The sequence below is a fragment of the Hypomesus nipponensis genome, chromosome 3, assembly GCF_054491055.1.
Source record: "Hypomesus nipponensis isolate SF chromosome 3, ASM5449105v1, whole genome shotgun sequence".
In the NCBI taxonomy this organism is placed as follows: Eukaryota; Metazoa; Chordata; class Actinopteri; order Osmeriformes; family Osmeridae; genus Hypomesus; species Hypomesus nipponensis.
In genome coordinates, this window is record NC_140363.1 from 14314895 (window position 1) to 14342650 (window position 27756).

The 27756-nt window shown below is 47.1% G+C and overlaps 2 protein-coding genes across 6 annotated transcripts in view; both read right to left on the bottom strand.

Moving 5' to 3' along the window:
- evla (Enah/Vasp-like a) overlaps positions 1–3687 on the bottom strand; it is a 23418-nt gene extending 19731 nt beyond the window's left edge. The window contains exon 1 of the mRNA XM_084677832.1: positions 3356–3687. Within this exon, the coding sequence (XP_084533958.1) occupies positions 3356–3360 (5 nt within the window). The 5' untranslated portion in view covers positions 3361–3687. The remainder of the gene's footprint in view (positions 1–3355) is intronic.
- Positions 3688–3973: 286 nt separating this feature from the next.
- Positions 3974–27756, bottom strand: part of eml1 (EMAP like 1) — a 35454-nt gene continuing 11671 nt past the window's right edge. For 2 of the 5 annotated variants that reach the window (XM_084677813.1, XM_084677786.1), the window contains exons 2-23: positions 22118–22300; positions 20673–20805; positions 17851–17982; positions 17319–17347; positions 16472–16498; positions 13748–13877; positions 13110–13259; positions 11075–11144; positions 10684–10794; positions 10388–10483; positions 10131–10265; positions 9411–9510; positions 8943–9094; positions 8667–8792; positions 8419–8550; positions 7832–7899; positions 7576–7664; positions 7326–7423; positions 6978–7065; positions 6762–6857; positions 6488–6618; positions 3974–6312 (exon numbers count right to left, since the gene is read on the bottom strand). In XM_084677813.1, coding sequence (XP_084533939.1) covers positions 6187–6312; positions 6488–6618; positions 6762–6857; positions 6978–7065; positions 7326–7423; positions 7576–7664; positions 7832–7899; positions 8419–8550; positions 8667–8792; positions 8943–9094; positions 9411–9510; positions 10131–10265; positions 10388–10483; positions 10684–10794; positions 11075–11144; positions 13110–13259; positions 13748–13877; positions 16472–16498; positions 17319–17347; positions 17851–17982; positions 20673–20805; positions 22118–22300 — 2402 coding nt within the window. In that variant the 3' untranslated portion in view covers positions 3974–6186. Of the gene's footprint in view, positions 6313–6487; positions 6619–6761; positions 6858–6977; positions 7066–7325; positions 7424–7575; positions 7665–7831; positions 7900–8418; positions 8551–8666; positions 8793–8942; positions 9095–9410; positions 9511–10130; positions 10266–10387; positions 10484–10683; positions 10795–11074; positions 11145–13109; positions 13260–13747; positions 13878–16471; positions 16499–17318; positions 17348–17850; positions 17983–19359; positions 19403–20672; positions 20806–22117; positions 22301–27756 lie in introns of those variants that run through there. The other 3 variants (XM_084677793.1, XM_084677804.1, XM_084677821.1) reach the window with 3 other exon arrangements.

Sequence of the window (27756 nt, forward strand, 5' to 3'; positions counted from 1 at the left end):
ATCTGGACACCCATCCTTCCGCCTTGGGCATTCCCACTCTACTGTACCACTCAAAGATTAGTATAGCCCCACAAACACACACAGACACACACACACACACAGACCAGTATGATATGGGAACAATCCCTCTCCCACAACCAAACAGCACCACATGCACACACTACACACAAACTACACACACGCACACACAGAAAACTCATCTCTTAGAAGACAGAGGAGATTTGACCAATCATTCCTTAGTGGTGTAACAGCTGTCTAAAGTCACACAGCTTTGAAAGATGGTGCGAGTGAGGAAAAGAGAGAGAGAGAGAGACAACTGAAGACAAAGGGACTCTAGTTTGCTATGAGGCTGGAAGAACCACACAACCACAAGTTTCTTATGACCTTTGTTTGTGTCCTGAATAAACAGGAAGATTAAAGAGCTCACGCTAAAAAGAATACGGAACACATTCCTGTCCTGCTCCTCTCCCAGGTTACACACACACACACGGCTCCAAAAGAGAAGAGCCCTGAGGAACAGACTGAGTACGAGAACACTTTCCTTACCCGAAGTCATCAAAGGAATACATTTCTGACTGGCAGATGGCTGCAGTGCAGGTCAACTTGGAGCGGGGTCCTTCAGGATGAGGTGTGAAGGGAATAAGGATTAGGTGTCAAAGTAAGCAGCAGAGATTGAAGATCAGTTGAGCCATATTGGATGGAACCGGAGCTCACCTCCACTTAGCTACATCCTGCCTCGAAGGCTATCTGCTGGAGAACCCTGGGTGAGAGGGAGCTAGAGAACAGTGGCTACAGCACAGGAGGAGCCAGAGAGAGAGAGAGAGAGAGAGAGAGAGAGAGAGAGAGAGAGAGAGAGAGAGAGAGAGAGAGAGAGAGGAGTGGGAGGGAGGGAGGGAGGGAGGGAGGGAGGGAGGGAGGGAGGGAGGGAGGGAGGGAGGGAGGGAGGGAGGGAGGGAGGGAGGGAGGGAGGGAGGGAGGGAGGGAGGGAGGGAGGGAGGGAGGGAGGGAGGGAGGGAATGATAGAGTGGGAAGGAGTAAGAGAGAGAGAGAGAGAGAGAGAGAGAGAGAGAGAGAGAGAGAAAAGAAGGAGTAAATTGCAAGAAGGAAATACAGAGAGAGAGAGAGACAGAAAGACAGAAAGAGAGAGAGAGAGAGAGAGAGAGAGAGAGAGAGATTCACGTGGCCACTTTACTCTAGTCACCTTGCTCCTCTTTAGGGATTGGAGGGTTTTTTGTTTTCCCTCCTTAGGAGCCTAAGCCATTGGCTACCACCGCTCTCAAAATGATCTGACAAGCCTATTGGATAACTGTTCTTACACGTATAAATGTGGTATTTCTAAACTGAAACAGCAGACTATAGAACAGCCTATGGCATCAGTGTGCACCCTGACCAGTAATCCTATGCAATACTAACAATAATATTACTAGTGGGACCATCATACAACTTCCTAACATTTCTTACTACTATACTAGATTGTAGTAGTTGTCCGCCTTCTTTGAGATGGACTGAATTACTGGCATGAACAATTTAGAACATATTTTAGAAACCATTATGTCTCTTCTACTTTATATAGATTTGCATTAATTATGATTACACAGCAATGTATATGACAAAGGGTTATGAGGTGATGGCAATATATAGAGTACCGTACAGTAAGTATTGCACAGGGCTAGATTGATAAGGCCAGTTCTACAGTCTGTATATGACAGCGTATGACCTGTATGCACTAAAGCCAGGGTATCATGTGAGGAAGATGATGTAAACAACAGAAGAACATGCTCTGTTTGAGTCCTCTCTGCTACTCTGCTCAGCTACCCTGCTCTGTTCCCCTTCTCAGCTGTACCTTTGAACGGGAGATGAGTCACCACAGCAACTGCTTCAGAAATCATCCTCCATTAAGAGTTCTCAGGAGATACCTTCCAACACCTCTCCCTCTCTCCCTCTCTCTCTCTCTCTCTCTCTCTCTCTCTCTCTCTCGCACTATGCCACTCTTTCTCTCTCTAACTCTCTCCATTATGCCTTTCTACCCCTTCTTTTCCTCCCTTCTTCCCCCTGCACCATGGCTGGACCGGAGGATAGCTGGCAGGGAGAATACAGATTCATCGCAGCATGATAAAAGGCTAATGCTAATGCTAGCAGCCTATAAATAGCCGCTCTCAGGGAGGTGAAGGGGCTGCACGGATGCACTGGAGGTGAATAAATCCTGTTCAGCTCCTCTGTTTCCTGCCGCGCAGCCAGTCACCTCATCTCCCGCTCGAGATTTAGGACTTCCCTTTAGTTCTGGGAAACACACACAGGACACCCGGAACGCTTCCAAAAAAACAGAGGCAACATTCCAGCCTCGTATGAATCACAGCCCGGGGGATAAATGTGTCTGTTGAGTTACAGAACATACAGGTATGACATTGCTGGTGTGAGAGGACAAACATCACAGCATAGCTTTGTCATGACATACAGAAGCAAATAGACATGAAGATAGCTCACAGATCCACACAGAGACAGACACATTAGCTCCTGTAGTTGGTATGAGGGAATGTGACTGGGCTACGTGTGCCCACAAATAGCCCAGTCTTCCACCCAAAGCAGTGAGGGCTGAGGAATGGCCACATTTCCATTCCCTTCCACAGCGCAGAGCACAGCCTGAGCTGTAAATCAACAGTCCCACAGGCTGATAGAGACCAAAGCATCAATCAGTTTGAGTGACACAAGAGAATTCTGAGCGATGTACTCAGGCTATACCGCTTGACGACAGATAGACAATCCTAAAAATATAACATATCCAGATGACGACAGGGTTTATTTAGGATACGGGCCTACTCTTAAATGTTTTCTATAAAGTGTGATTGTGTGTGTGGCTATAGACAGCGTGAGATGCTCAAAAGGGTCATATGTGCGTCATCAGAGGCCTTAGTCGCCCCACCCCCTCACCTCTGCAATGCAAGGGGCTGTTGCTACATCAGTCATATTTAACCATTCAGTATCAGGTAAGCCCAAATGGCAAATTAAATGAATGATAATATTATCATGACAATAGCAAGGTCCTATAGACCACCCAATAGAACAAAAAGCGATGTAATTGAAAACTCTTATAAGATGATTTGCAGGATGAAGACACGGCATGAAAAGCACGAAGATCGTGTGCCGACAAAAATGATCTGCTTAATTTGCCATAGGTTGAGTGGCATGGTGTGATCATTATCTAAAACTACACCTATTGTACATATTATGTTGTGTCTCTAATGGTTGATTCATGTTGAAAAATGCGCTTCAATAAGAAACATAGGACAGCATCATGTCGCTTTCCTACAAGTGACGCGGTCGGGCCGATCCAATGCACGCTGCAGAAGCCGCTTACCTCATTTTCTTGTCTTCTCTTCAAGGGGATGATGAGGTAAATATCGATATTTCAACTTTCTATTCAGAGAAATGTTGTACAATAACCCCAGATAATACGCTGCGATATTAAACACTGCCTCTATATTGTGTTTTTCTAAATGGTAAACGCGGTGTCAGTCTGTAGCGGAGATGCTGTGCGAGATTCCGAGGCTTTTCTCCTTCTCTCGAATAAGCTTGGCGCGCCGTATTCTCTCCCTGCATGCGCCTATTCTTAATTCCATGTTCAAATGATAGTCGTGGTGGTTGTCTCAATTAGAGGATGGTGAATTCTGGCTGACATCCGTCTCTCTGTTGCCATATTTCCTTCTCATCAGCGGCGGTGATTTGGTGAGGTGGGAAGACAGGAGAAATGAATCAGCGCTGTGAGGCGAGGGAGACCATAGCCCAATGCTGCCCACTTGCGTCGAACACGAACACCTGGTCTCTCTTTCTCTCTCTCTCTCTCTCTCTCTCTCTCTCTCTCTCTCTCTCTCTCTCTCTCTCTCTCTCTCTCTCTTCTCTCTCCCTCTCTATCTCTCTCTCTCAGTCTCTCTCTCTGTGTCTCACAATTTCTGGACAATTGAAGACAAACACGCAATGAATTTTCACTCTCATAGTTTACTGTCGAACAAATGCTGTACGGTATCAGAATCGCAGATCAACCATGATGACCTTGATCAGTCTTCGTGGCGTAGTGTTCAATATCGTTGTCCATAGACCTGTGTGCTAACTGAGCATACATGCCAACTATGCAGGAATCTCACTTATCCTCCCTAAAGCAAACCAAATCATTTATAAAGAAACAAAAAGCTGTTAATAAAACAATTCCTTCAGAGTTACATTGTCATTGTGGTCACGTTTTACACACCTGAACAGGTGTTATGTTGGTATGTTAAGGTGTGTATGCATGCTTTATAATTTTCAAACAAACATGGCATGAAACTATTGACGACTTCATGGTTAAGAGTGGTACAGTAGCAGACAGAGGGAATTATTTAAGTTTGAGTCTGACTTTCAGCTTTCTGTACATCACTTGTTCTATTCATATAGATGCCAGGGAAAAGGTAAGCACTGGATACAAATCTCACCCAAAACATTCAGTATTGCATTCACAATACTGGAACTGTGGGCCACTTGGTGTTTACTTAGTTGACATAGTTTTGTGGTACAGTAATACAGAATTAGAAGTGTTTTGTTCTCTTTGGAATTCATCATACTGAACATCACTAGGCATCATTTGTTACCAGTCAAGTTATTAGTTATGTTAAATCAAAAATACTAATCTACTACACTGTAGACTTATTTTCTGGACCTACAGAAGTGCTATCTAAAGGATATTAGAGATGCCATTCATCCCAGGAAGGGCAAGATCCTTCCCAGCTCATGAACATGACAACCTCCTGGCAACAAACAAGTACTGTTAACAGTGGTCTGGTCCTCACACTCACTCACACTTATTTTACACACACTGGCACACAGCTATACAGGAAGTTATTAAATAGGAAAACTGGGAACTCAGGATGTGACATAGGTAGGTAATTTGAGAAAAAAACATTTGGAAGCTGAAAGCTTTGTGGATCATAGGCCTACATGCCTCTCAGGTCAGCCATTTGGGCTTTATATATTTAAAATATAATGCATTTTATAATGAGGAAATGCAGATGTGACACCAATTACAACCATTTAGTCTGGATGGGCTTCAAGTGTATTTAGTCAGAAAGAGATCTAGATTGTACTCTTTAAAGCTTAGAGGTTGTGGTTATATCCCAGTGGGACCTTTTGCAGAACAACTGGCTTGGTTTCAGTTTTTTGTAAATACATTTAACTGTGTTATTTTGACTTGAATATGTTCCTTCTGCCTTTAAAGAGCTTTTGGAAATGACAGTCTGCTTCTGAAGTTGAAATAATTGGCTGGGAGGACAACATGCAATGTCCCAGATAGCTAGTGGGTAACAGCAGAGAGACAATGTTAGGAGTACCAGGCATCTCACAAGGCCCAATCAGTGTTTGGCTTCAACCAACCGCTGGGGGTTGACCTGTCAGATGTCTACAAGATTCACACCATGATGAAATACTGAGAAATCCATTATCATGTTTAATATTTCTCTACTCAAGAATCAGTGCTGTGTGTTTTCCAATTCACATGATTTGACTATCTTAAGATTTATAGTCATGCACACTTACAGTAGGAAATAGAAGTGTATGTGTGTTTTTTTTTTATAGAGGAGTGTCAGTTGGAATAGACAGAGAAGCCATGACAAGCTTTGACAGGGAAGAGCTTATACTCCTAAGTTCATTGTGGTTTCCTGAGTAGTGAAATACAAAAGTAGACAGAGTTTTAGAACAGTTAGAAAAAAGCGTGGATAGATACTGCCCGATGCATGTACCCTATACCATTCCTCTAGTAGCAACACTCCTAAACCACTGGCCCTTTACAGTAGCACACCTCGCCCCACCAACAGACCAACAACCCCATACAACAACAACAAGCTTGTCTGGATTTCAGTGCAGAGGCCTTTGATCCACACATAGATATGACCCAAGCCCCTAAGTGCCACTGTCAGTCAGTCTGTCTGTCTGTCTCTCTGTCTGTCACTCATGTCTTTCTATATTCCTGTTTGTCAAGTCTATGTTCTTGTCTGTCAGTCAGTCTGTCTATATTCTTGTCAGTCTGTCTGTCTTCTTGTCCGTCAGTCTTTGTCAATCTGTCTGAAGATGTCTGTTTGTCAGTCAGTAATTCCGTCCACCTGTCAGTTTATCTGCCTGTATATTTCTTAGGCTGCCAGTATTTACAGCTCTCAGTCCATTCAATCACACGATCCTCCACTGCATGACACTCATGTCCTTCCCTCCTGTCGACACCAGACAGCTGTCATCATACAGGAAGTTGACGTTGGTCACATGACTGCTGTGCCCACTGTACACATGGCTGGGAGCCTGTGGAAGACACAGAAGATCACAAAGTTCACAGATGTTAGATCAGAAAGTGGACCATGACTGCAAAGAAAAATAGAGAATAAACACAAATACAACCGATTAGTTAAATTTGACCCTCTCTCCCTCATTTTAGGAATGTGTCGGACTATTATGGACATTTGGCTCTGTATCTTACCCGGACTTGTGAGCAGGGGAAGGAGAAGAGGTGGACTTTGCCAAAGTCATCTCCTGTTGCCAGTAGTCTGTTCTCATTGGACCGGCAGACAGCATTGATGTCTGTCCCATCTGAACCGTCAGGCCACAGCCCTAAACAGCACCAGGACATGAGGCAGAATGTTTTTAATACATTTTAAGTCAAAACTTGTTGTTCATAAGTCCAGATATGTTTTTTCTGAGGACCAGAAGAAGAAGTGCTAGGTCACACACAAGAAGAGAGGAAAGTAGCTTACCGAAGACCTGGAAACCCAGGGTACAGGTGGACGTGGCCCAGACAATGTCTCTAGTGGTCTCCACACTCACTACCTGCTTACACACCGAAGGGATCCCTGGACACACACACAAACTTGATCAACTTCCAATAGACCCCATAAGTCCCCATAGGTAAGTAACACAGTATCTGTACTTGATTAGGAGTCGCTAAGCGGGATTTCAGTGAGCAGACTTACAGTAGAGGATCTCATAGTCCCCAGAGTTGGACACCAGGTACTGGGAGTCGTCCGACCAGTCCAGGTGGGTGATGAAACTGGAGTGGCCCTGGGGGGGCGGGAAGTGGAAGGGTGGGATAGTTAATGGGCTCAATCTGCACTTTTTATCTATGTTTTTAGGTTTCAACGTGAGCATCTTAAATCCTGCAGTAACCTGAGTCTTCAGATACACTGCATCAGTCTGACTCAGCTGGTTGTAGAGTGGTGTTAGTGTACTACAACACTGAACACACACTGAGGAGGTGTGTGTGTGTCTACGTGTGTGCGTGTGTGTGTGTGTGTGTGTGTGTGTGTGTAAGTAGCGCTCACCGAGCACTTTCCCACCCGGCTGTACTTCCTGCCGCTGTCAGTCACGGCGTAGATGTAAATGTAGTTGTCATGTGACCCAATGGCCAGGAAGTTGCCGTCTGCAGGTGAACACAGGGGAAAGACAAGGTTGAAAGTCAAAATAAACTTGATTTCCTGTAGGCTACTATTTTTATCGTCTCACTGCATTGAAAACTACGAACCAGAGTACTGTCTGGTACATGGAGCCTCTCTCTACATCACAGGGACTGACCTGGAGCGTAGCGTATGACTGACAGCTGCTCGTTACCATCCGTGTGGACGGTCACTAGATCCTTAGTCTCCGTGTCCAACACCAGCCACCTACGAGATTGGACAACAACTCAATACTAATCTTCCTCGACATTTTGGGATACCTACACTACCATTTCAGGTTTAATACTAAAACTGCCACTGCACTTTGAAAATAAGTTTTAATTATTGATATCTGTGCAAATGTGTACGATGAGATTCTTCTTTGTCTTTCTCACCTGCCTGTCTGCGTTCCTATGGCGACCACAGCTCCACAGGGGTGGAAGGCTGCTGACTGAGCAGCGTCCTGGAACAGGAAGCAAGAAAAACATAGGCAATTTTCATGTCAGGATTGTCAATCAATATCAATAAAAAATCAATAAAAATAAAATAGCAGCATATTGATCAGTACAAACGATGAAGCTAATATCGCAGGGGCGGTTCTACACGGGGGCCTACAAATGTCCCTGGCCCCCCTGCGGCCCCCGTTAGCTGACTGAATTATTATAGTGAGAGATATATATCAAGGTATTGAGAGAGCTAAGGAGTTGGAAGAGGGAGAGCCAAAGCCGTGTGTATGATTTTACTGTAAAGCTAAATAAAAAAAATAATGTTTGAATATCATTTGTTCCTATTTTTTTTAAGTGCCCCTCTGATTAAACACTGCCCCCCCCCCCCTTGGCCCCCCCAGTAAGATTTGTCTAGAATCGCCACTAATCAAATCAAATCAAATGTATTTGTATAGCCCTTTTTACACGCAAGCATGTCACTGCTCATGGTTGTAAAACTCAAACTTGGCCCCAGGGGGCGTTGCTGTGTTTCGTACCTCCATGGTCTTGTTCCAGAGGGGCTGATGGGTAGAGGCATTCCAGAGGCTGACCTGCCTGTCATGGCCGCAAGTGAGGAAGTGATGAGTCAAGGGGTGGACAGCCAACCCCCACAGCTCATCTGTATGACCCTGGAGGAGAGAAGAGGAGAGCTCAGCAGACACACTGACTCCACACATATTCATGTATTGACTTTAATGCTCTAAGCATGTGAGGGTTAGCAGCCCAGTGGGTGCTCTGTGCCTACCTGTGTTATTGGGCTGAACTCCCCATCCAGACTGCCCTGGAGGACAAAGTTCTTGGTGGTTCCTATGAGCAGGCTCTCCCCCCGTCCCTCCGCCACGGTACGGACTGGCCCAAACAGCTCTGGCACCTCACAGACACAAACACACCTCACTTTATCACAATAACAAATTGACTTTCACAAGGGATATTTGCCCACACATTAGTAGTCTCCATGAGAAAGGGCAACAAGATGAAAGGGCAACTAGGTAATCTCAATCTAATTTGCCCAGAGCCTTACCTCCACAGTCTGGATCTGCTGGTAAGCTCCGTCCCAGGAGACAAGCTTCCGGTCTTTTCCACCAGAGACCAGAGTGCCGTTCCTCATCATACACAGAGCAAAGATGCTGCCCTCATGAGCCCCCTGCACTGCATGGCTGATACGATTAGTCCCTGTCAGCAAGGGAGGGAGAGGAAGAAAAGAGTGAGGGGGGGGGAGGGCGGTGTAACAGAATACTGTTGATAAAGATGAGGGCAAGCATTTGTTCATCACAGGGTCTGGAGTGTCCCCCCCCCCCTCCCGTTCCCGTTCCCACCACCACACACACACACACACACACACACACACACACACACACACACGCACACACACACACACCAAGGTCATGAACCCTACCCTCCTGACAACATTCACACAAAGAGCAGCCTAAGGAGTCAATATCAGCCTAAGGAGTCAACATCACACATGTCATCCTCACAGTTTCATTACCTTTCCCCCACACCAAAATGTTACCACTGGAGTCTCCAGTTATGGTGTCTCCATTTTCTGAAAAAGTCACACTCAAGACAAACTTGGGCTTCTCCTGTTTCTGCAAGAAACATAAATATCAAAACATCAAACACTTTGTAAACTCGAGAACAAACAGACAAAACAGATAGCATGTTCAAAAGCTAGGCAACGCACATGTCTTATGATCTCTACCAGGGCAGGCAATAAAGAACAATTGAATCTAGTCTGAAACTGAAGAGATGACTCAGCATGTAGGCACAAAGCCTGAGGACTGAAAATGTCCACATAATGTCCCTGCCTGGTTATTAATAAAGAGTTATCTTAAAGGAATAAACTTCACTCTATGAGTACTACTCGTAACAATACCTTTCATTCACACCAGCACTTGGGATTATTGATGTAAGTTTATCATGCAAGGATGGTATAGAGCTGGAAGAATCAGATGGCACACGTATTCTGTGAGAACACACAGATTTCCTCAGTGGATCTCTGGCTCATTCACCAATAGTTTGGGAAAGTTCAGGAAAATCTAGAATAATGTGCTTTCTGACGCTTCCTTCCTCATCCATTTCCTGACTACATGACCAGGGGGCCTCATTTATACGTTTGTGCGAACGTATTCTTTTATAGTATGAATCTCACACACTGTTTTAGAAATGAGACCCCAGGTGTGGTGAGACGAGAGCAGGGGAGCCGTACCTCGAATAGGCCCTGCTTCTTCCCCAGGCTGCCTTTCTCCAGGGTCCAGAAGCACAGGTGGGACTTGCCACAGGTGACCAGGAGGCTGCTGTCCGTGGGGTGGAAGTCTGCAGCAAACACTGCCTCGTTGGAGCACTAGGACCGGAAGCACGCACACGCATACATGAGTCATGTTCATTTGACACACACATTGTAAGGTTTTCTGGAAATTTCATCAGCCCTTTTTTTTTCTTGATATTAGGTTCAGGTTGCCCTACCTTGACCTCGGCCTGCCGCTCCTCTCTCTGCCAATCCCAGACAGAGAGCACATGGTCATTGGAGTCATCTACTACACACAAGCTGTTCCCTCCATTCTACAGACAGATAGACAGACAGACATAAAGATCAATCCGGAAACATATCAATGGTGTCCTTAGCTTGATGGACTGAAGGTTGTCTGTGTGAATGTGTGACTGTGTGAATGTGTGACTGTGTGGATGTGTGACTGTGTGGATGTGTGACTGTGTGGATGTGTGACTGTGTGAATGTGTGACTGTGTGGATGTGTAGCGTACCGACTTGGAGAAGGCCAGACAGACCAGGGCCCTGTCGAAGAATCCTGTCCCCAGCACATGCAGGGTATTCAGGCTCACAGAGTCCCACACACGTACATGAGGAGGCAGCTGCTAACCGGACACACACACTGTAAGCAGGGAGGACACTCTACTGTCTATTAAAGTTAGTATTGAAATAAAACATCAGTAAATTATATGCTGACATCAAAATACATTTTAAGGAAATACCAGTTAAAAAACTGGAAGCATTGATCGCAGGAGGACAAAAGGAAGGGTATTAGACAGGTAAGGACAAAAGATGGAGTATGAAGAGTATTACAAAGGTAGAGTATTAGAGAGGTAGAGTTTAAGAGAGTCTTAGACAGGAACAGATGCAGAACATTATTCTTACTTTGCCTTCAGAGGAGGTACCTGCCACCTGTCCTGTTGCTATGGTAATCTTATCAGGATGGACAGCCAGGCTGGAGATTGTGAAACAGGTTGAAAGAGAGAGAGTAAATTAGAGATAGAGAGAGACATATTATTTTTACACTATTACACAAACATTACACCTGACAAAATGACGACATCTTTGCTGGATAGTCACCATGACTCACCATGAGTCATCATGACCATAATGCTCATGACAGTTTAATTCTCAAAGAAGCGCACTTAAAAGAAAAACCTTTTCAGCAGTTAGACCAGACCTTCAATGGGACTTGTACAACCACACAGAGTTATGATTGGAGCTTCAGCCGTAGAGATGGGTGACTATGTAAACGTCCCTGACCATAGGACAGACAGCCAGAAGCCAGGGGAGTCTTCCCGTCACTCAGGGAGGAGAGTGTACAGGATGGTGGCAGGGACCCTGGTAGTCCTCTGCATCCTCCAGGCTTCTCTCAACATTATCCTGCGTCTGAGCCACAACAGAGATCCATCTAACGATATCCAGGGATCCAAGACGTCGTGCCCTGAGGGATGGCAAAGGTTTCGCTCCAGCTGTTACTATATGGGCCCATTGCGTAGCAACTGGAATAGTGGCAAGGAGTATTGTCAGAGGGAAGGGGGAGACCTGGTGATCATAAACAGCCCAGAGGAAAATGACTTCATCAACAGCCGTATTAGATGTGACAAACCTGCATGGATTGGTCTGGAAAAAACTAGTAGAGGGTGGATGTGGGTGGATGGAAATCATCTGAACACCACATACTGGGTACCTCCATTTCGGATCAGTGATTTATGTGTGATGTTAGGGGCATGCTCGTACCAAGAAGTCAATTGGTATCCAGTTGACTGTTTGTCTGACTTAAAGCCTGTCTGTAAGAAACCAGCGCTATGATCTATCATGATATACTAAGTGGCTATTATCTTAATATTGTGTGTATCACTTGTACTGTCAGTAGACACATTCACAATGCAGTCTGTTGGAATCCAGACTGATTGGCCTGGACCCAAACATGTTTTCATTATTTAACCCAGTATCTGATTGCACTATTGCACTATGTTAACCACTCATGCTGCTCATATTTATTCTTATTTGTATATATATTTTATTTTATATTTAAATTGTTTTATTCTTAGATTGTTTAGTTCTTAGGAATAGTTAAACTTTTGTACTTTTACTTAATTTAAGATTTGTATATGTTTAGTGTTTGTACCTCCCTGCCACAGTAAATTCCGTGTTTGTATAACATACATGGCAAATAAACCGAATTCTGATTCAGATTTATATTTTTACAAGGGCTGTGAAAAATAACGCGTAAACGCGTTATGATTAAATTACACGATTAATTCGTTATTTTTGTTTTTTGCATTTAACGTAATATAACCACAATTCCACCCAATCTGCAACTTCTGGATGAGAAGTTCGTGTTCCAAAAAAACTAAGATGGAACATCCAATGTGATATTCACACTCTCGGAAGACGTTATCGCTCTGGATAAGAGCGTCTGCTAAATGACTGAATGCTAAATTACCGAATGTTATCGTTTCACCGAAGCAATACCAGCCTAAAGGAATCTATACCTCAACGCGAAGCATGCGTTGGTCGGCGAGGGGAGTTCAAGTACAATGCACCAAACCACCCTCACTGAACAGCGTAGGGCCAAGTCTGCCTGTGACAAGGTGACTAGCACAGTTGCCGAATGTATTGCAAAAAGCTGTAGACCGATGGATATTGTTGAGGACGAGGGGTTCACCAAAGTTTTGCGAGTGGCAACGGGTGACTTGAGCATCAAGGTCGGCCTACCGTAAAACCAAAGACGCACACTCATTTCGGAAAATCGGTAATAGCCTATGTAATTAATCACGATTAATCCACTGAAACCTGTGATTGTCTCACCACTTGATGTCGATGTCACAGGTGTGTGTGTCTCACCACTTGATGTCATCACTGTGTGCAGTGTGGTGTCTCACCACTTGATGTCACAGGTGTGTGTGTGTCTCACCACTTGATGTCATCGGTGTGTGCGGTGTAGTGTCTCTGCAGCTGCTCGTCCACGTTGTAGAGGACGACCACAGAGGCGATGAAGTAAACCGTCTCCCCCGTGGGCAGCAGGTACAGGTTGGAACGACAGTCGCGACCACGGTAACCATACCTGAACACGCCACGCTCAGGAAAAGACTTTCCTACCAAAGGACATGGACTGGACATACATCCATACGGGATTTACTAAATGTGCCGGTATACTGTATCCCAACTGTTCACTGTTAACAATGCTGTACATTCCTATGTTGATACTGTATCTATCATACTTTAATGTAACTTATTTGACCACACTGACCACACCAACATAACTAACAAAGATAGATTGAAATAAATAAACTTCTTTGACAATTGACCATATTCCTCAAATCATTCAATAGAATACCATACAACAGAACAACTGTAGCTCTGATGTCTATGATGGTGTACATTCATTCACTTACTGGCAAGCACGTTAACATTCACTTCCTTATTCTATGCAGGTCTCCCAGACACACACTCCCACAAACTCTCTGACACACACACACTCTGACACACACACTCTGACACACACACACACACACACACACACACGTGCTGCAAGTCAGTATGGAAGGATACACCCAGTCCAGTTTGAGTTTCCTGCTCGGCAGTTCAGCCTTGGCCTCCAGGCAGTATGAGTCCAGCTGATCCTTGGGCAGGTACATGGTGATGGGGCGCCCCTTCAAGTACATTTTCACATAACCCTCCTCTAGAAGAATAACAACACACGTTCAGAGTACAGCCAAGCGTACAGGCTCCTAATGAACACCAACAGGCTCTTCTCAAAGTGCTCAGTTCTGTGTGCGAGGTATGAAATGATGAAGACAATGGGGTTTACAGAGCGGTGAGTGGTGATGCAGAGGAATGAGTAAGAATGAGAGAGTACGAAAAACAGGATGTGGAGTCATCAAAAAAAGAGATGTTATGAAAGGATGATCAGTCAAGAAATATTAGCTTTGGAAAGGCTTTTTATTAGTTATTTCAAATACATTCTGATGACAGTGAAAAACAAAGAGAAGTCTGTGTTATTGAGAAGCTTTGCGGAGCTTGAACAGACAGGACTTGACGGATGGTAAAGTTCAGCAGAAGAGAAAGAACAAAACAATCAAACAGTCAAACAATAAACAACATCACTAAAAAGTAACATGCCGATGTTTGTCAAGCAAAACATGCCAAAAACACAAGATAACGTGAGACAAAAAGTAAAGAAGAAGTGTTTTTACATTCCTAGCTAGAAGAGTCCACAGTGCACAGAGGTTGGGAAGGGCCCAGCTGACGGAGAGAACTCTGTCTCATCCTGACTTCCCTGGACACATTTCAAAACAGCACCAAGCATTACAGCAGAAATCAGAGGGGTATTCCAGAAAGCAGGTTATGCAACATATCCGGGTAAGTTAACCCACCAGCTGATTCACAATGTTGCAACAACCTACTGGCAATGTTGCTACAATGCTGGTTGTCAGCTGGGGAGATAACTTACCCGGGTATGTCACATAACCTGCTTTATGGAATACCCCCCTGATCTGCCATCTAGCTGGTCCTGACTCTTTGCCTCAGTAGCAAATCTGGAAGTACTGGCTGGGTGATTTGATTGGACTACGGTAGCTGGGCGTGTCTAGAGGGGAATATGATGATTGGCTGGCAGACTTCTTCAGGGGGAGGGTGAAGGTGGGAGGCTTCCTCACTGGTGCCTTAGCCCCGCCCTTTTCTGACAAAGGGGCCGCTTTGGACACGGGCGGAGTCGGAAGGGCGGGGCGGCCAGAAACGGTGACAGTGCATGATTTGGGCGTGTCTGCTGGTCCTGCCCGCTTGGAGGGGCGACTGAGATAGATCTGGACTGTGACTGGAGAGGAACACAGTAGGAGGAGTTGGAGAGGGCCATATGGGTGAAAGGAGAAGGGGTTGGCAGAACAGAGTTACTGACGTTAGATGTCTGGAATAAACAAACCATCTGCTGCATCGGCTATCAGCACTACCACGTAGAAACAAGGCAAAGACAGTCACCAAACGAGCCATCTAGAGAAGCTGCAGGCTAGGGGGGTTCAGGTGGGATTTGAACTGAATCCAGGTCTTTGTTGTCTGTTTTATGATTAGTTTTTGGTGTCAGTAAGATTTTGGTATATAACAAACAGATTTTTTTTTAAATTATTAATTTGAATATCAAAAATTCAAATTATAGTATCGATATTTTAACAGCTCCATAATCTTTTGTGACGTAAATATTCAACACAGTTGCTTCACAAAGTTAAAACACGCCACGGCTCTGTGCTCAGGCTAATGCAAAAGCTGCGCAAAAGTTTAATAGATGAACAACCCCAATCTATCCGGTTTTATCATCCTCAAGACCCTGTAGGGGGGACAAAGTCTGGACTTTGAGGTTAAACTACTATGGATTTAAACTCTTTCCCAAACAAGGATCTTTTATAGTTTCTCCAGATGACACTTGTGAAGGCTGAAAATTAGGAAATAAGGAAGCCTTGTAGTGCAAATGGTCCAGTGAGATTAGAGGATCAGAGCCTCGTCAGAACTATCTGGGTGTTCTGAAGGGAGGCCGCTAAGAACACAAGAGGAAGGATTGAAAACCTTTTATGTGGTTTCTATGGTGACTGAGACCAAGCGCTGGGTGCAGTGGGCTGTGGCTTAGCAAACAAGCACACACACACACAAACAGACACAGACACACGCACACAAAAACACACACACACACACACACGAGAGAGTGGCAATTTGGGCTTAAGCTGAGGTAGGCTAGCAACACTGCAATCAATAACTACACGCACAATCAGGCCAGGCCACTCAGTGTGGATTAGAGCCTTTCAAAGTGTTTTGGAATGTGTGTGTGTGTGTGTGTGTAAATGTGTGTGTGTGTGTGTATTTATGAGTGTGTGTGTGTGTGCCTGTGTGTATGAGTGTGTATGTGTGTTAGTCGACTTGTGCAAATGTCTAGCGTTCCGGGTAGAGTTACGAACACAGTCAGGTTTGTCCACCCTACTCCAACCCTTGTCAAAGAACAGCTCTCTGTGCATAGGATTTGTGTTCACTAAGGCCATGTCAGATATTTACACAGGACAACTAAGATAACTAACAGAGGTCCATAGACTCCAGGTGTAGATCCTAATTCGGACCAGTCCTGTGTATCTGCATACTACTGTGTATCTTTCACTTGTGGCACTATGATACTACTTTTTGCCCATAGAGGGCAGTGAAGGACAGAATATGGACCAGTTTAAGGCCTATTAGTGGTACCATGTCCAGAGAGCTGTCCAGGCGAGGGGGTTAGGGGACAAGGGGACAGGAGCCTACCTTTGCAGTGGGTGACACGTCGCATCCCTTGTCGGATGAGAGAGAGACAGAAGGCCCAGGTGAGCATGGACATACGTTCCTGGTCACCCTGATATGGAACTTCTCCCTACTTTCTCCAGGTGTGTCATATTGAATCTACCGTAGTGGGAGTGCGGGAAGGGGGCGCAGGCTAGTGTATGTCCCTGTTAGTAATCTCCTCTTTAGAAAAACCATGAGAGATGTCTGAGGTGATCGAATACACTATTATGTATACGATAAGACGTAAATGTGTCCAAATACGGCCATGGATATGTGCATCTTCCCCCCTGGCAGTGTTGGTTCTAGGAACCGAACTGAACCACACTGTGGTGGAGTCACATGTTAGTAGGACCTTGTTGGTCACAGTTGTGGCGGGTTCACATCGTGACCTCCCCTGCTGTCTGCCACAGGCCCTGCCACAGTCCCTGACACAGTCACTGACACAGTCCCTGACACAGGCAGGGGGTGTGGAGGAGGAGCAAGCTTGGATAATTTTAGATAACTGCCCCTCAATGTTCCTTTAAAAAATAACAATTCAAAACATAAGACAGAAAATGAAATAAACTTAAAATAAATATTCAAACTGGAATCATCATGAGAAAAGGTTTAGTGGATGGTTGATGAATGACGGAAGACAGTGAGAAGGTGAAGGACAATGCTGATTGGTTAACTAAGAAGGGGTGGCTGGTTATTGGCTACAGGATCAAAGTTGATGGAACATTATCATGTGATGACGCCACCACCTGTTGTCAAGCACACCACAGCACCAGGAAGAGCATTGCCCTGTTTCAGCAATACACTGGGATGAATACAGAGTACACTGGCTTACCTGTACTGAAGACTGGCTCCTTCGGCTTACTGCAGGGGACAGAGAATGGAGAGTCAACAGTGTTTCAGACAGTCCAGTCTGGCACCAATCATCACATACTGCACCCTAGGTGAGCGGTCAGATGGCTGAGCGGTTGGGGAATTGGGATAGTCATCAGAAGGTTGCTGGTTCGATTCCCGGCAGTAAAAATTATGTTGTGTCCTTGGGCAAAGCACTTCACCCTACTTGCCTCGGGGGAATGTTCCTGTACTTACTGTAAGTTGGTCTGGATAAGAGCGTCTGCTAAATGACTAAATGTAAATGTAGGTGAGCTTAATGCTCTCTCTCTCCATACTCCTCTCCATCTCTGCCGTAGTAGCAGAGTTAGTCTACCTCAGTCTGTTATGGTAGCAGAGTTAGTCTACCTCAGTCTGTTATGGTAGCAGAGTTAGTCTACCTCAGTCTGTTATGGTAGCAGAGTTAGTCTACCTCAGTCTGTCATGGTTGCAGAGTTAGTCTACCTCAGTCTGTCATGGTAGCAGAGTTACTGTACCTTTCACTGGCTCGCTTGCCGCTGGAGTTGCTCCCAGTGGATCCAGCACGTGTCCGGTTGTTCTTGCCATCGCCGTTGTCCTTCCGTGTACCCGTACCGACGTGCTCATTGGAGTTGGCTCTCCGCACGGTGCTGTGCAGGCGGGAAACACAGCATCACACAGCGTCACACAATGTCCGAGCAACCTCCATACGGAACTATACAGCATGTGCTGGAGGACTGTCCCCACAGAAAGATCCCTTCATACAGTCTTTTATTTGTTAAAACACTCTCGTTTTCACTTCACCCACGGTCTCCAAGGTCACTGAGTCAATATCACTGTTTGGACCATCCTTATAATCCAATGACGAGATACACAGTTGGAGGGCGAGAAATTGGTGACGAGAGAGAAATGAGAGTGACAGAAAAGGGAAGAGAGGCAGAGGGAGAAAACTAAAAAAGAACGTGGATGGAGTGAGAGAGACACTTGAATAGAGCAACATATCTCATCTCGTGCCCCTGCTGCGAGGGGTGTGCTCATCTCTGTGGCAGCGTTAGGGGGGACGGGGGGACGGGCTGCCCAGTCAGATGCCTGCCACAAAGGAAAGGCCCCCGTCAGCACTTCATTGGCTCGCAGGCTCAGGTCTAATCCTTTCCACGTGAGCAGAGCCCATTCAGACCTGACTCTCTCTGTCTATCCCCCTGAAACAAGCGTTTGTGGGAGTGGGTGTGTATGTATGTGTGTGTGTGGGGGGGGGGGGGGTGCTGTTTATCGGGGTATGCCAGGCTAAGCTGCACCTCTGTGGACAATGACTGTAGGTTGTAGGCCCTGGACCACAGGGGGGACCTGTGTTCTGTCAGCCCGTTGTGGTAAATAAGAACTGGTTCTCAAGAGTAAATAAACCCAGCGTAAATAAACATGACTAAGAAGCTAATGCGGATGGGACTCTAATCCTCACAGCAAAACACAAAACAACATTGTTGTTTGTTGTGTATCGCCAGAGAAATTGATTTATACTTCCTCTGCCACTCATGTTACTGCTGAAGGAGCTGATGAGTTTCGTAATAAACCAAGTGACAGCAGGGTGCGGGGCCTGCAGGGTGCGGGGCCTGCAGGGTGTGGGGCCTGCAGTGTGTGGAGACCTGCAGGGTGTGGAGGCCTGCAGGGTGTGGAGGCCTGCAGGGAGCAGAGACCTGCAGGGTGTGGGGCCTGCAGGGAGTGGGGCCTGCAGCGTGGGGGTCTGCAGGGAGCAGAGACCTGCAGGGTGTGGGGCCTGCAGGGTGTGGGGCCTGCAGCGTGGGGGTCTGCAGGGAGCAGAGACCTGCAGGGAGTGGGGCCTGCAGCGTGGGGGTCTGCAGGGAGCAGAGACCTGCAGGGTGTGTTCTCTCACAGAGCCTGAGGAGGAGAAGGAGCTGACTGACGACTGGATGACTTAGTTTTCACTCAGGGGAGGACGCGGGAGAAGGAGGAAACAGAGGAGGAAACAGAGGAGGATGTCATGCTTTGACCTTTACCACAGCTGTTCTCACCTGAGGGGGACGTAGAGAAGTCTGGTGGAGCCAGACATGGAGGACAGACTGGACAGACTGGACAAGAACAGACGTCGGGACAGACACGGGACAGAAGACAGGATGGCAGGAACAGGAGAAAGCCAGGCAGAGGAGTGAGTCAGGACAGAAGGAAGGATAGACATACAAATACAGGACAAGTGACACACATGTGAATTCCCTCTGCCTGTGTACACAAGAGGAGCCCCCTGGAAATGTTCACAGCTCCATATGGATCCTGTTTGAGGTCGGAAAGAACCATTTACGATTCAAAACAGAACCTTGCAGAGCTGAAAACGTTTTTCTGTGTCGAGTGCAGGAGACACGGTCAGAGACAAAGGAAAAGAGAGAGAGGGAGAGAGAGAGAGAGACAGAGAGAGAGAGAGAGAGAGAGAGAGAGAGAGAGAGAGAGAAAGACCAACAAGAGGAGGTCAACATGAGAGCCAAAGAGACAAACAACCGCTGCCAAGGTCAACAGAGACGTACCGATGCTTCCTTAAACCCCTGGAGACGTCCTCTTCTTGAAGGATTACACTGACAGTAACACAGGCAGGAGGGGGAGGTCAAGTGTCTGTTCAATAGCGGCCACGAGTCAGTCCAACAGCCAGTGCAAGAAGGCTTGGTGTGGCAGATGGGGAAGGCAGTAGCTGCTATTTGCATTTTGAGAGTTGGATACAGACTCTATAGTGATCTCCTGTCAGGAGCACTCCTATTGACACAGCCCCTAAGATAGCCTGGCCCTTGGGTCTGCTAAGGATCAGCTTGCATATATTGATTCAGCCTAGAGGGAGGTATTCACTATTAACCTCCCTACACATACACACACACACATGCTCTCTCAGAAAGTCTATAAGCTCATCTCTCTGTCTGATTATGATAATGCCATTCCGGCCGTGACCAGATATGGGTTACTATTGTCCTTCTGACAGAGAAGATGGATCACCTGCGCTTCCCTCATTACAACACACACACACACACAACCCTCCCTGCCTCCCCAGTCTAAATGCCAGAGCAGAAGAGCAGAGACAGTGTGACAGTGCTGTCCTGTTGTTGCTCCAGCATGTTCTGAACAGCCTAGGCTCTGTCTGTGCAGGGGCAGTCATGAAGGAGGTCGAGGAGGAGGGAACGCAGCCACAACCACACTGCTGCTGTGCCCCGTGAGGCCCTTCAACTGAGTCGACGCACATATTTATCGACAATGAGACTTGACACAAGCAAAGGTCAGGTGAGCCGTGGTTCATTGACGAGAGAAGAGGATGACATTGCGGAGAGGAGGGGCTTTAAGGGAGCGTCACCTTTTATTGGACGGTGGGCCAGAGTCCTTCCGTCCACCAGAGGGCGATGGCAGAGTCCCGCCTCCTTTCTTTGGCAGGACTGTGCCATTGTTGACTGTCGGTCGTAAGGGCAGTGCAGGTATCATTGGTCTGGCTGTAGGACACAAACACACACACAAAGATGCACCATGAGAGTCTGGCACATGCACGGAAATGCAGCTCGAGTCGGCTGGCTGCGACGTGGTTGGTGACGTCTGCAGCAGATGCCAGCAGAGCAGCCCTGGGGATGCACAGGAGGCCTGTATGTGCAACTGGAGAAACAGCAGCCATGAAATATTTATTACTGCAGATGAAGCGACAAGGTTCTGTTATGGTTTGAGTAGCTGGCGTAGCTTGGCTGCCTGGCTGCCTGGCTGGCTAGCTGGCTGGCTGGCAGGCGTATGTGTGCGTGTGTTTGTGGCTAAACACTACAGCATCTTGGCAGGACCGACCGGGAGACGACCCAGCAGTATTAGATCAAACAGTGTGGTGCAGAGAGAATTCTGAGTCTGTGTGTGTGTGTGTGTGTGTGTCAAGACAGAATATGAGTCAGCCTCTGTCTCCCAGGGGCTGAGTGAGACTAAACATGTGACAGCACTGACAGAAGAACCAAAGGAGGAGCAGAGGGGAAGAGAGGCAGGGCACAGAGGAGAAAAGCCCAGAAGGTGAGGAAGAGTGGAGGAGAGGAACAGGAAACAGCAGTGATTACAGTGCACTCAAAAGTGAGTGTAAGTGTGACAACACGTGAGGGTTCAGGCCAATGACAGAGGGACCAGACACACAGCGACGGCGGGCGGGCAGAGCTGCCATGCGAGGCACCAGCCTGCCCATCGGGAGCAACTTGGGGTGCAGTGTCTTGCTCGGGACCCTTTGACACATGGCCTGAAGGAGTCGAGGATCGAACCTCCAACCTTGCGATTGGTGGACGACCCTCTCGACGACCCTGAGCCACAGCCGCCCCACGGTGCAGTGATCAGGCCAGGCTCAGTGTTGAGTGTTTGCAGGAAGCCTGTGTCAAGTGGCCTACCTGTCTTCCCAGCATTGCCGTCTGCTGAGGGGGACTTTCTCATCCCTGCCACCTCTAGCGCACACACGTACCCAACACATGAGAGGAGGACAGGAGAGGGAGAAGAGGAGAAGAGGAGGTCAGGAGGAAGAGGAGGAGGAGAAGATGAGGAGGAGGGCAGTAGGAGGAAAAGGATGAGGTAAAAGAGGAGAGGAGATCTATGTTACGAGGCTGAACGAGGAGAGACGAGACCAGGTGGAGGCATCTCCAGGAAGCTGAGAGTTCAGTAGGAGACACAGTCAGAGACAGAGGGAGATAAAGAGAGGAGAAAGGCAAAAAAAAGGACCAGAAAGAGATGTGTGTGTCTGTGTGTGTCCCGGGTTCTTGTGTGCGTGTATGTGAGCATGTGTGTGTGTGTTACCTTTGGTGGGCCCTCTGCGTGTCTGCAGGTTCTGCTGCTCCTCTGAGGTGTTGAGCCTCCGCACCACGTCGGCCAGGGCTGACTTGAGCAGCTGGATCTCATCCTCCTGCATCTGAACCCTCTGCTCCAGAGAGGCCAGGCGGTCCGTCACCTCCATGCTGCTGGTAGCAGACGCGCTGTCATCTGCACACACACACACACGCCGCATAAATTGATTTACACTCAATAACATCCACATACACACATACACACTTGGACACAGGGATCATTCTGACCCTCTGCTCTACTGGTGCAAAGCAGCTACGTAGGCCTAAACGACACCGTCATCTAGATACACACATGTGCTCACTCACACACATACACACATCACACATCACACGCCGAAACAATGAGCCCAATATGTTAAATCTGTTCACTATTATGTCTGTGTGTCTGTTTATATGCAGCTCTATATTTATGAGCTTGTCTCATCATGGTAATATTCTGCCCGTCAGTCCTGGAGTCTGGAAGCTTCCGCTACGGTGTGTCAGCTCCAGGGTCTGACCCACACACGACGTCATGTCAGAGGCACGCGCCTGGTGATGACCATGATAAGGATGATGAAATATGCATGCAAATTACTTTTGTGTTTCTCTGGAGACCTGTAATAACTGCCTGATGAATTATGCAGCGTGTGTGTGTGTGTGTTCAAAGGGGTAAGGAGAGGGTCTAGGGGGGATGCAGCTGTTAATGAAGGAAAACCACATGAGTGTTTGTATCATGTAGGTTCCAGCCTCATTCAAGACAGCCTGGTAAAGGTTAAGCTGGGATAAGCTCTGGAGTCTGGAGAGGAAACTTAACAGCATCATGTGTGATCTCCATTAATTTAAATTTCACAGACAAAATGAACACCGAAATGAAACTGCTAAAAGTAAGTTATTAAATAGAGTAAATAAAGGCAGAAGGATAATTAGGAGAATATTGGGAGAAGCTGGAGAGGGGATGTGTTAATGTGAGAAACAGCACACTAGTAGGTTCCAGGGGAGGCTGGGACAGCACTCTCTCTCTCTGTCTCTCTCTCTCCCTTTCACTCTCTCTCTCTGTCTCTCTCTCTCCCTCTCTCTCTCTCTCTCTCTCTCTCTCTCTCTCTCTCTCTCTCTCTCTCTCTCTCTCTCTCTCTCTCTCTCTCTCTCTCTCTCTCTCTCTCTCTCTCTCTCTCTCTCTCTCTATATCTATCTCTCTCTCTCTCTCCCCCCTCTCTCTCTCTCTCTCTCTCTCTCTCTCTCTCTCTCTCTCTCTCTCTCTCTCTCTCTCTCTCTCTCTCTCTCTCTCTCTCTCTCTCTATCTCTCTCTCTCTCTCTCTCTCCCTCCCTCTCTCTCTCTCTCTCTCTCTCTCTCTCTCTCTCTCTCCATTCTCTCTCTCTTTCTCTCTTCCTATCTCTCTCTCTCTCTCACACACACACACTCACACACACACAATCCTAGAGAGTTCCCGTGGCCTCCACGCTGATTTATATTCATCTGGCATCCTCCGTTAATGATTACAGCCATTACTGTACCCTAGAGACCAACGCTCCACTGGAGACCAGAGGGGGGCTTACTGCCCAGTGCTCTACTGGGGCGGGGGGTTGGGGCGAGGGGGGAGGGGCGTTCATCCTCCCCACCTTTCTGCCACACACAAGGCTCAGCAAAGAACTTCGTTAGAGGCCATGGGTCGGAGTTAGGATACCGCTATACGAGTTAGGACTCCTGTTAGACTATAGGTGAAGAGGAGCTTCTGGATCTTTAGAAGCTGCTTGGCCCGGGGTCGTGGAGGTCAGGGAGACAGGAAGCTGCTGTCTGGAGACAAAGGCCCTGACACGTCTGAGACAGAAGCTGCTGGATGGAGCCTGGAACCCTGCTCTCCAACCAGACTACCGAGAGACAGCACTAACACTAGAATTGAAAACACTATCACAAGGCCGACATCTCCCCTGGATACAGCAAAAGAGATGGACACCCGTATTCTAGTCGAGGTGTAGGAGTGTAGGCTTTGCAAAGCATACTTCTACTGTGGTTACTCCTGGAATCCTATCAAACAGCCCCCTCAGTTCCAGGAAGTCAACAGGAAGTGTTTGTGCTTCTTTGACAGCACGTCCGTCATCATATCCTGCCTCACCCTGTCACCACAGGGTATCTCCCCGGCCTCCTGTTCCACCTCCATGTCTCTCTGTTCATCTTCACTGATGGAGGTCTCTCCCAGAAGGCCTGTCGAATCTCCAGATGGACTCATGATTCAGCGGACAGCCAGCCAATCACAAAAGGCTGTCTTGTCAGATTCCTATCTAGACACAAGAAGATGAGGCTTTCTCCTCCTAACCCCTCCACACACCCTTTGCCCCCTTTTACAAGCTCATTACCACACATATGTATAATGAACACTCACACACACAAACACGCTCACCAACACTCACAAACATGCACACATACCCTCCCCCTCTGTTCTCCGGGTGCAGGACAGTGGCAGGGCTGGGATGAAAGCATGCAGCATGTGGCAGCTTCATGATCAAAGCACAGGAGACTCTCTTTATGTCTTTGTGCCTCCCTGCCACCTCATGAATAACACATGAAACGCTCTCTAACTCCACAGAGCCGCTGTCTAGCTGACTCACTCTGCCTCGGCGTACCCCTACAGCTGAGGTGTGTGTGGTGGGTAAAGAGAGAGAAGAGAAGACAGGAGGAGAGGAGAGGAGAGGAGAAGCAATGAGATTTAAAAAAACTGACATTGTCAGTTTCATCCTTCCTGAGGTCAGTGAGGGGTCAACCAGTTATAGCCACACAGAATCACACACCCACTCTCTCTCTTTCTCCCTCTCTCTCTCTGAGCCTCACCCTCTGACAGTCCAGCCGAGAGCTCTCCAGAGCTTATTCCTCACACTGACAATGAGGCCTGCGGCCACATCAACCTCCCCCCTCCCTCCCTCCCTCCCTCCCTCCCTCCCTCCCTCCCTCCCTCCCTCCCTCCCTCCCTCCCTCCCTCCCTCCCTCCCTCCCTCCCTCCCTCCCTCCCTCCCTCCCTCCCTCCCTCCCTCCCTCCCTCCCTCCCTCCCTCCCTCCTCTCTCTCCTCTCCATCCCCTCCTTCCCTCCCTCCCTCCTCTTCATCCTCCTCCCTCCATCCCCTCCCAGGGAGCTGATTCCCTCCCTCTCCACGAGCCTCGCCCTAACAGCTGAGCAGGGGCTGAAGCTTTCCGCTGACTCACCACTTATCTGTGTGGGAGGGGAACGGGTCGTGCAGACCATCACACCAACACCACCCTGGTGGTGCAGGGCGGCAAGGGACACAAACTGCCTTGCCTCCTCAGAAGAAAAGAACACAGCAACCGTAACTCACAGATGTTGGCTCCAGTCCCTTTTCTTAGACACAAAGCCACACAGACCTTTCCCCTCACAATACCAGGCTTTGTCCACCAATGGCAACCTTTCTCCTCACAATACCAGCCTTTGTCCACCAATAGTAACCTTTTCTCCTAACAGAACCAGGCTTTGTCTACCAATAACGGGCCTGAAGGAAAAAGGGGCGGGACGCTTGTTCCAGCCAGTCCTGGTGTTGTTGTTAGTGTGATTTACATAGCATGGGACCCGGCTCAGTGTGATACACAGAACAATAGCAGAAATTCTGTTCTGAACCCAGAGTGGATGAGGCCAGCTGTACACACGGGCCAGATCAGATGTCATACATCTGGAAAACAGGAAGAAGAAAAAACTGAACTGATGATTGCAGCTTTGTTCACAGAGACTGGTCTGTGTGAGCCTCCATGATACACAGCTTCGTAGACCTGGATATGAATACCAGACTGTCCCAATGTTGCAGGCAGATACTGGGGACCGGCTGAGGCCATGTGACCGTGGACACAGCTGTGTATCCAGCTGTGCAGAACTGGACCACCACTGCCAGCTTCAACAGACATTCTCATCATTTCATATCCGTTTCTTGCTGAACATGGGCGTACATCGAAGTCAACCTGAGTCAACATGATCTCAGATGGAGCTGCTTATATAAACACCTTTCCAGTGCAAAATCTCTCTTCATTCACATTTTACACAACATTACAAACCTATTCACAGTGTTTGTTTGTGCGGATGTAGCAATGCCAGTGTTTTGCTGATGCAACGATGGGAACGGCACCTGGGTTAATATGTTCTCATGACCCCATCAGCATCAAACTAACCCTGTTCACAGAACAATGCCAGAACAATGCTTCTAGACATTCCTTTTGCTGCCAATAAATACATAGACAACGAAAATCCTACATAAATATATTTGTCAATAATACATACATACATGAATAAATAAATAAATAAATATATGAGCCACATAATGAGATGAAGCTCTTTCTTTACTTAGGTTAGTTTTATCTCAAACACCTGGAGGGAATTCCCTCTCATTCTCCCTCCATCTGATTAGCCAGGCTGTCATCCTATTCGCTCCTCCTCCTCCAGCTGTAGTCCAGGAGGTGAAGTTGAAACCACCCAATTAAGCTCCTGCCTGCCTGATCTCCAGGACTCCAGAGAATTCATGACATCCCACCAGGGCGCTCTACTTCCCCGCTCGGAAACCCCTGCTTTCCCTCCTTTGATCGACAATCTAACAAAACCATCTATTTCTGTCAGATCTATACAATCATTTCTCCAAGAAAGAGAACATGTTAAAACATTAATGAGTTAGAGTAACATTATGAGAACAGATCACTACACACACTGATCACCTTGTCATGCGGTTAAATTAATTGTAAAAAAAATTGGCTTAAAACGTGGATATTCACTAACTGGTCACCCTTAAGGCATTCGCATGTTTGAATTTCAAACACTGCATTTGATTCATCCTGTCAGCTCTGTGTCTCTTGTTCTCATTAAAAGGGATCTGGTTCTCTACTTCGGAGAATTAATGCTCTGATATTCAGAGGCCTCTTGAGGAATTCAGAATTCTTCCTCAAGGTTAACTCCATAACAACAACAGACTCTTCACAACCCAGCTGAGTTTCATGATTTATGACCCTTTCCTCTTACCCTAGTGAACCTCACAGCTCCAGCACACACACACACAAGCCTGTTCAAGGATCCATGCAGCTGAATTCCTCCCTGCTTGTTTCGCTTGACCTTCCTATCTCTACCTCACACACTGTCACACACACCCTAAAGGCTAACACACACACAAATACATTCATACACACACACACAAACACACATTTGTCTCCAAACAAGTATTTGCTATGTATTTCAGACATATATTCAGATATATTTAGCTCAGGACTTCCGGGGCTCTGCATGGCTGACTGTGTTTGTGGGTCATGTGATGAGGCTGAATCTGTGCCAGTCGAGAGAGAAGAGAGAGAGACAGAGAGAGAGAGAGAGAGAGAGAGAGAGAGAGAGAGAGAGAGACGAGAAAGAGGAACACACTTCCTTCCAGTTCATAGCTGCTGCTAAATAATGTAATATGGAACACGCAATGACAGACCTCAACCCATCAGTCCACTTGAATGACTGTCTAGGTACAAACACATCACCTTTATGGTCGAAAACATCGCAATTTGGATTCAGAATCAATGTGTAGCGAAAGGGTCAATATTTACTAAGTCATTGCTAACCACAGCAAAGCGTCTCTGTCACCAGTGGAATAAAA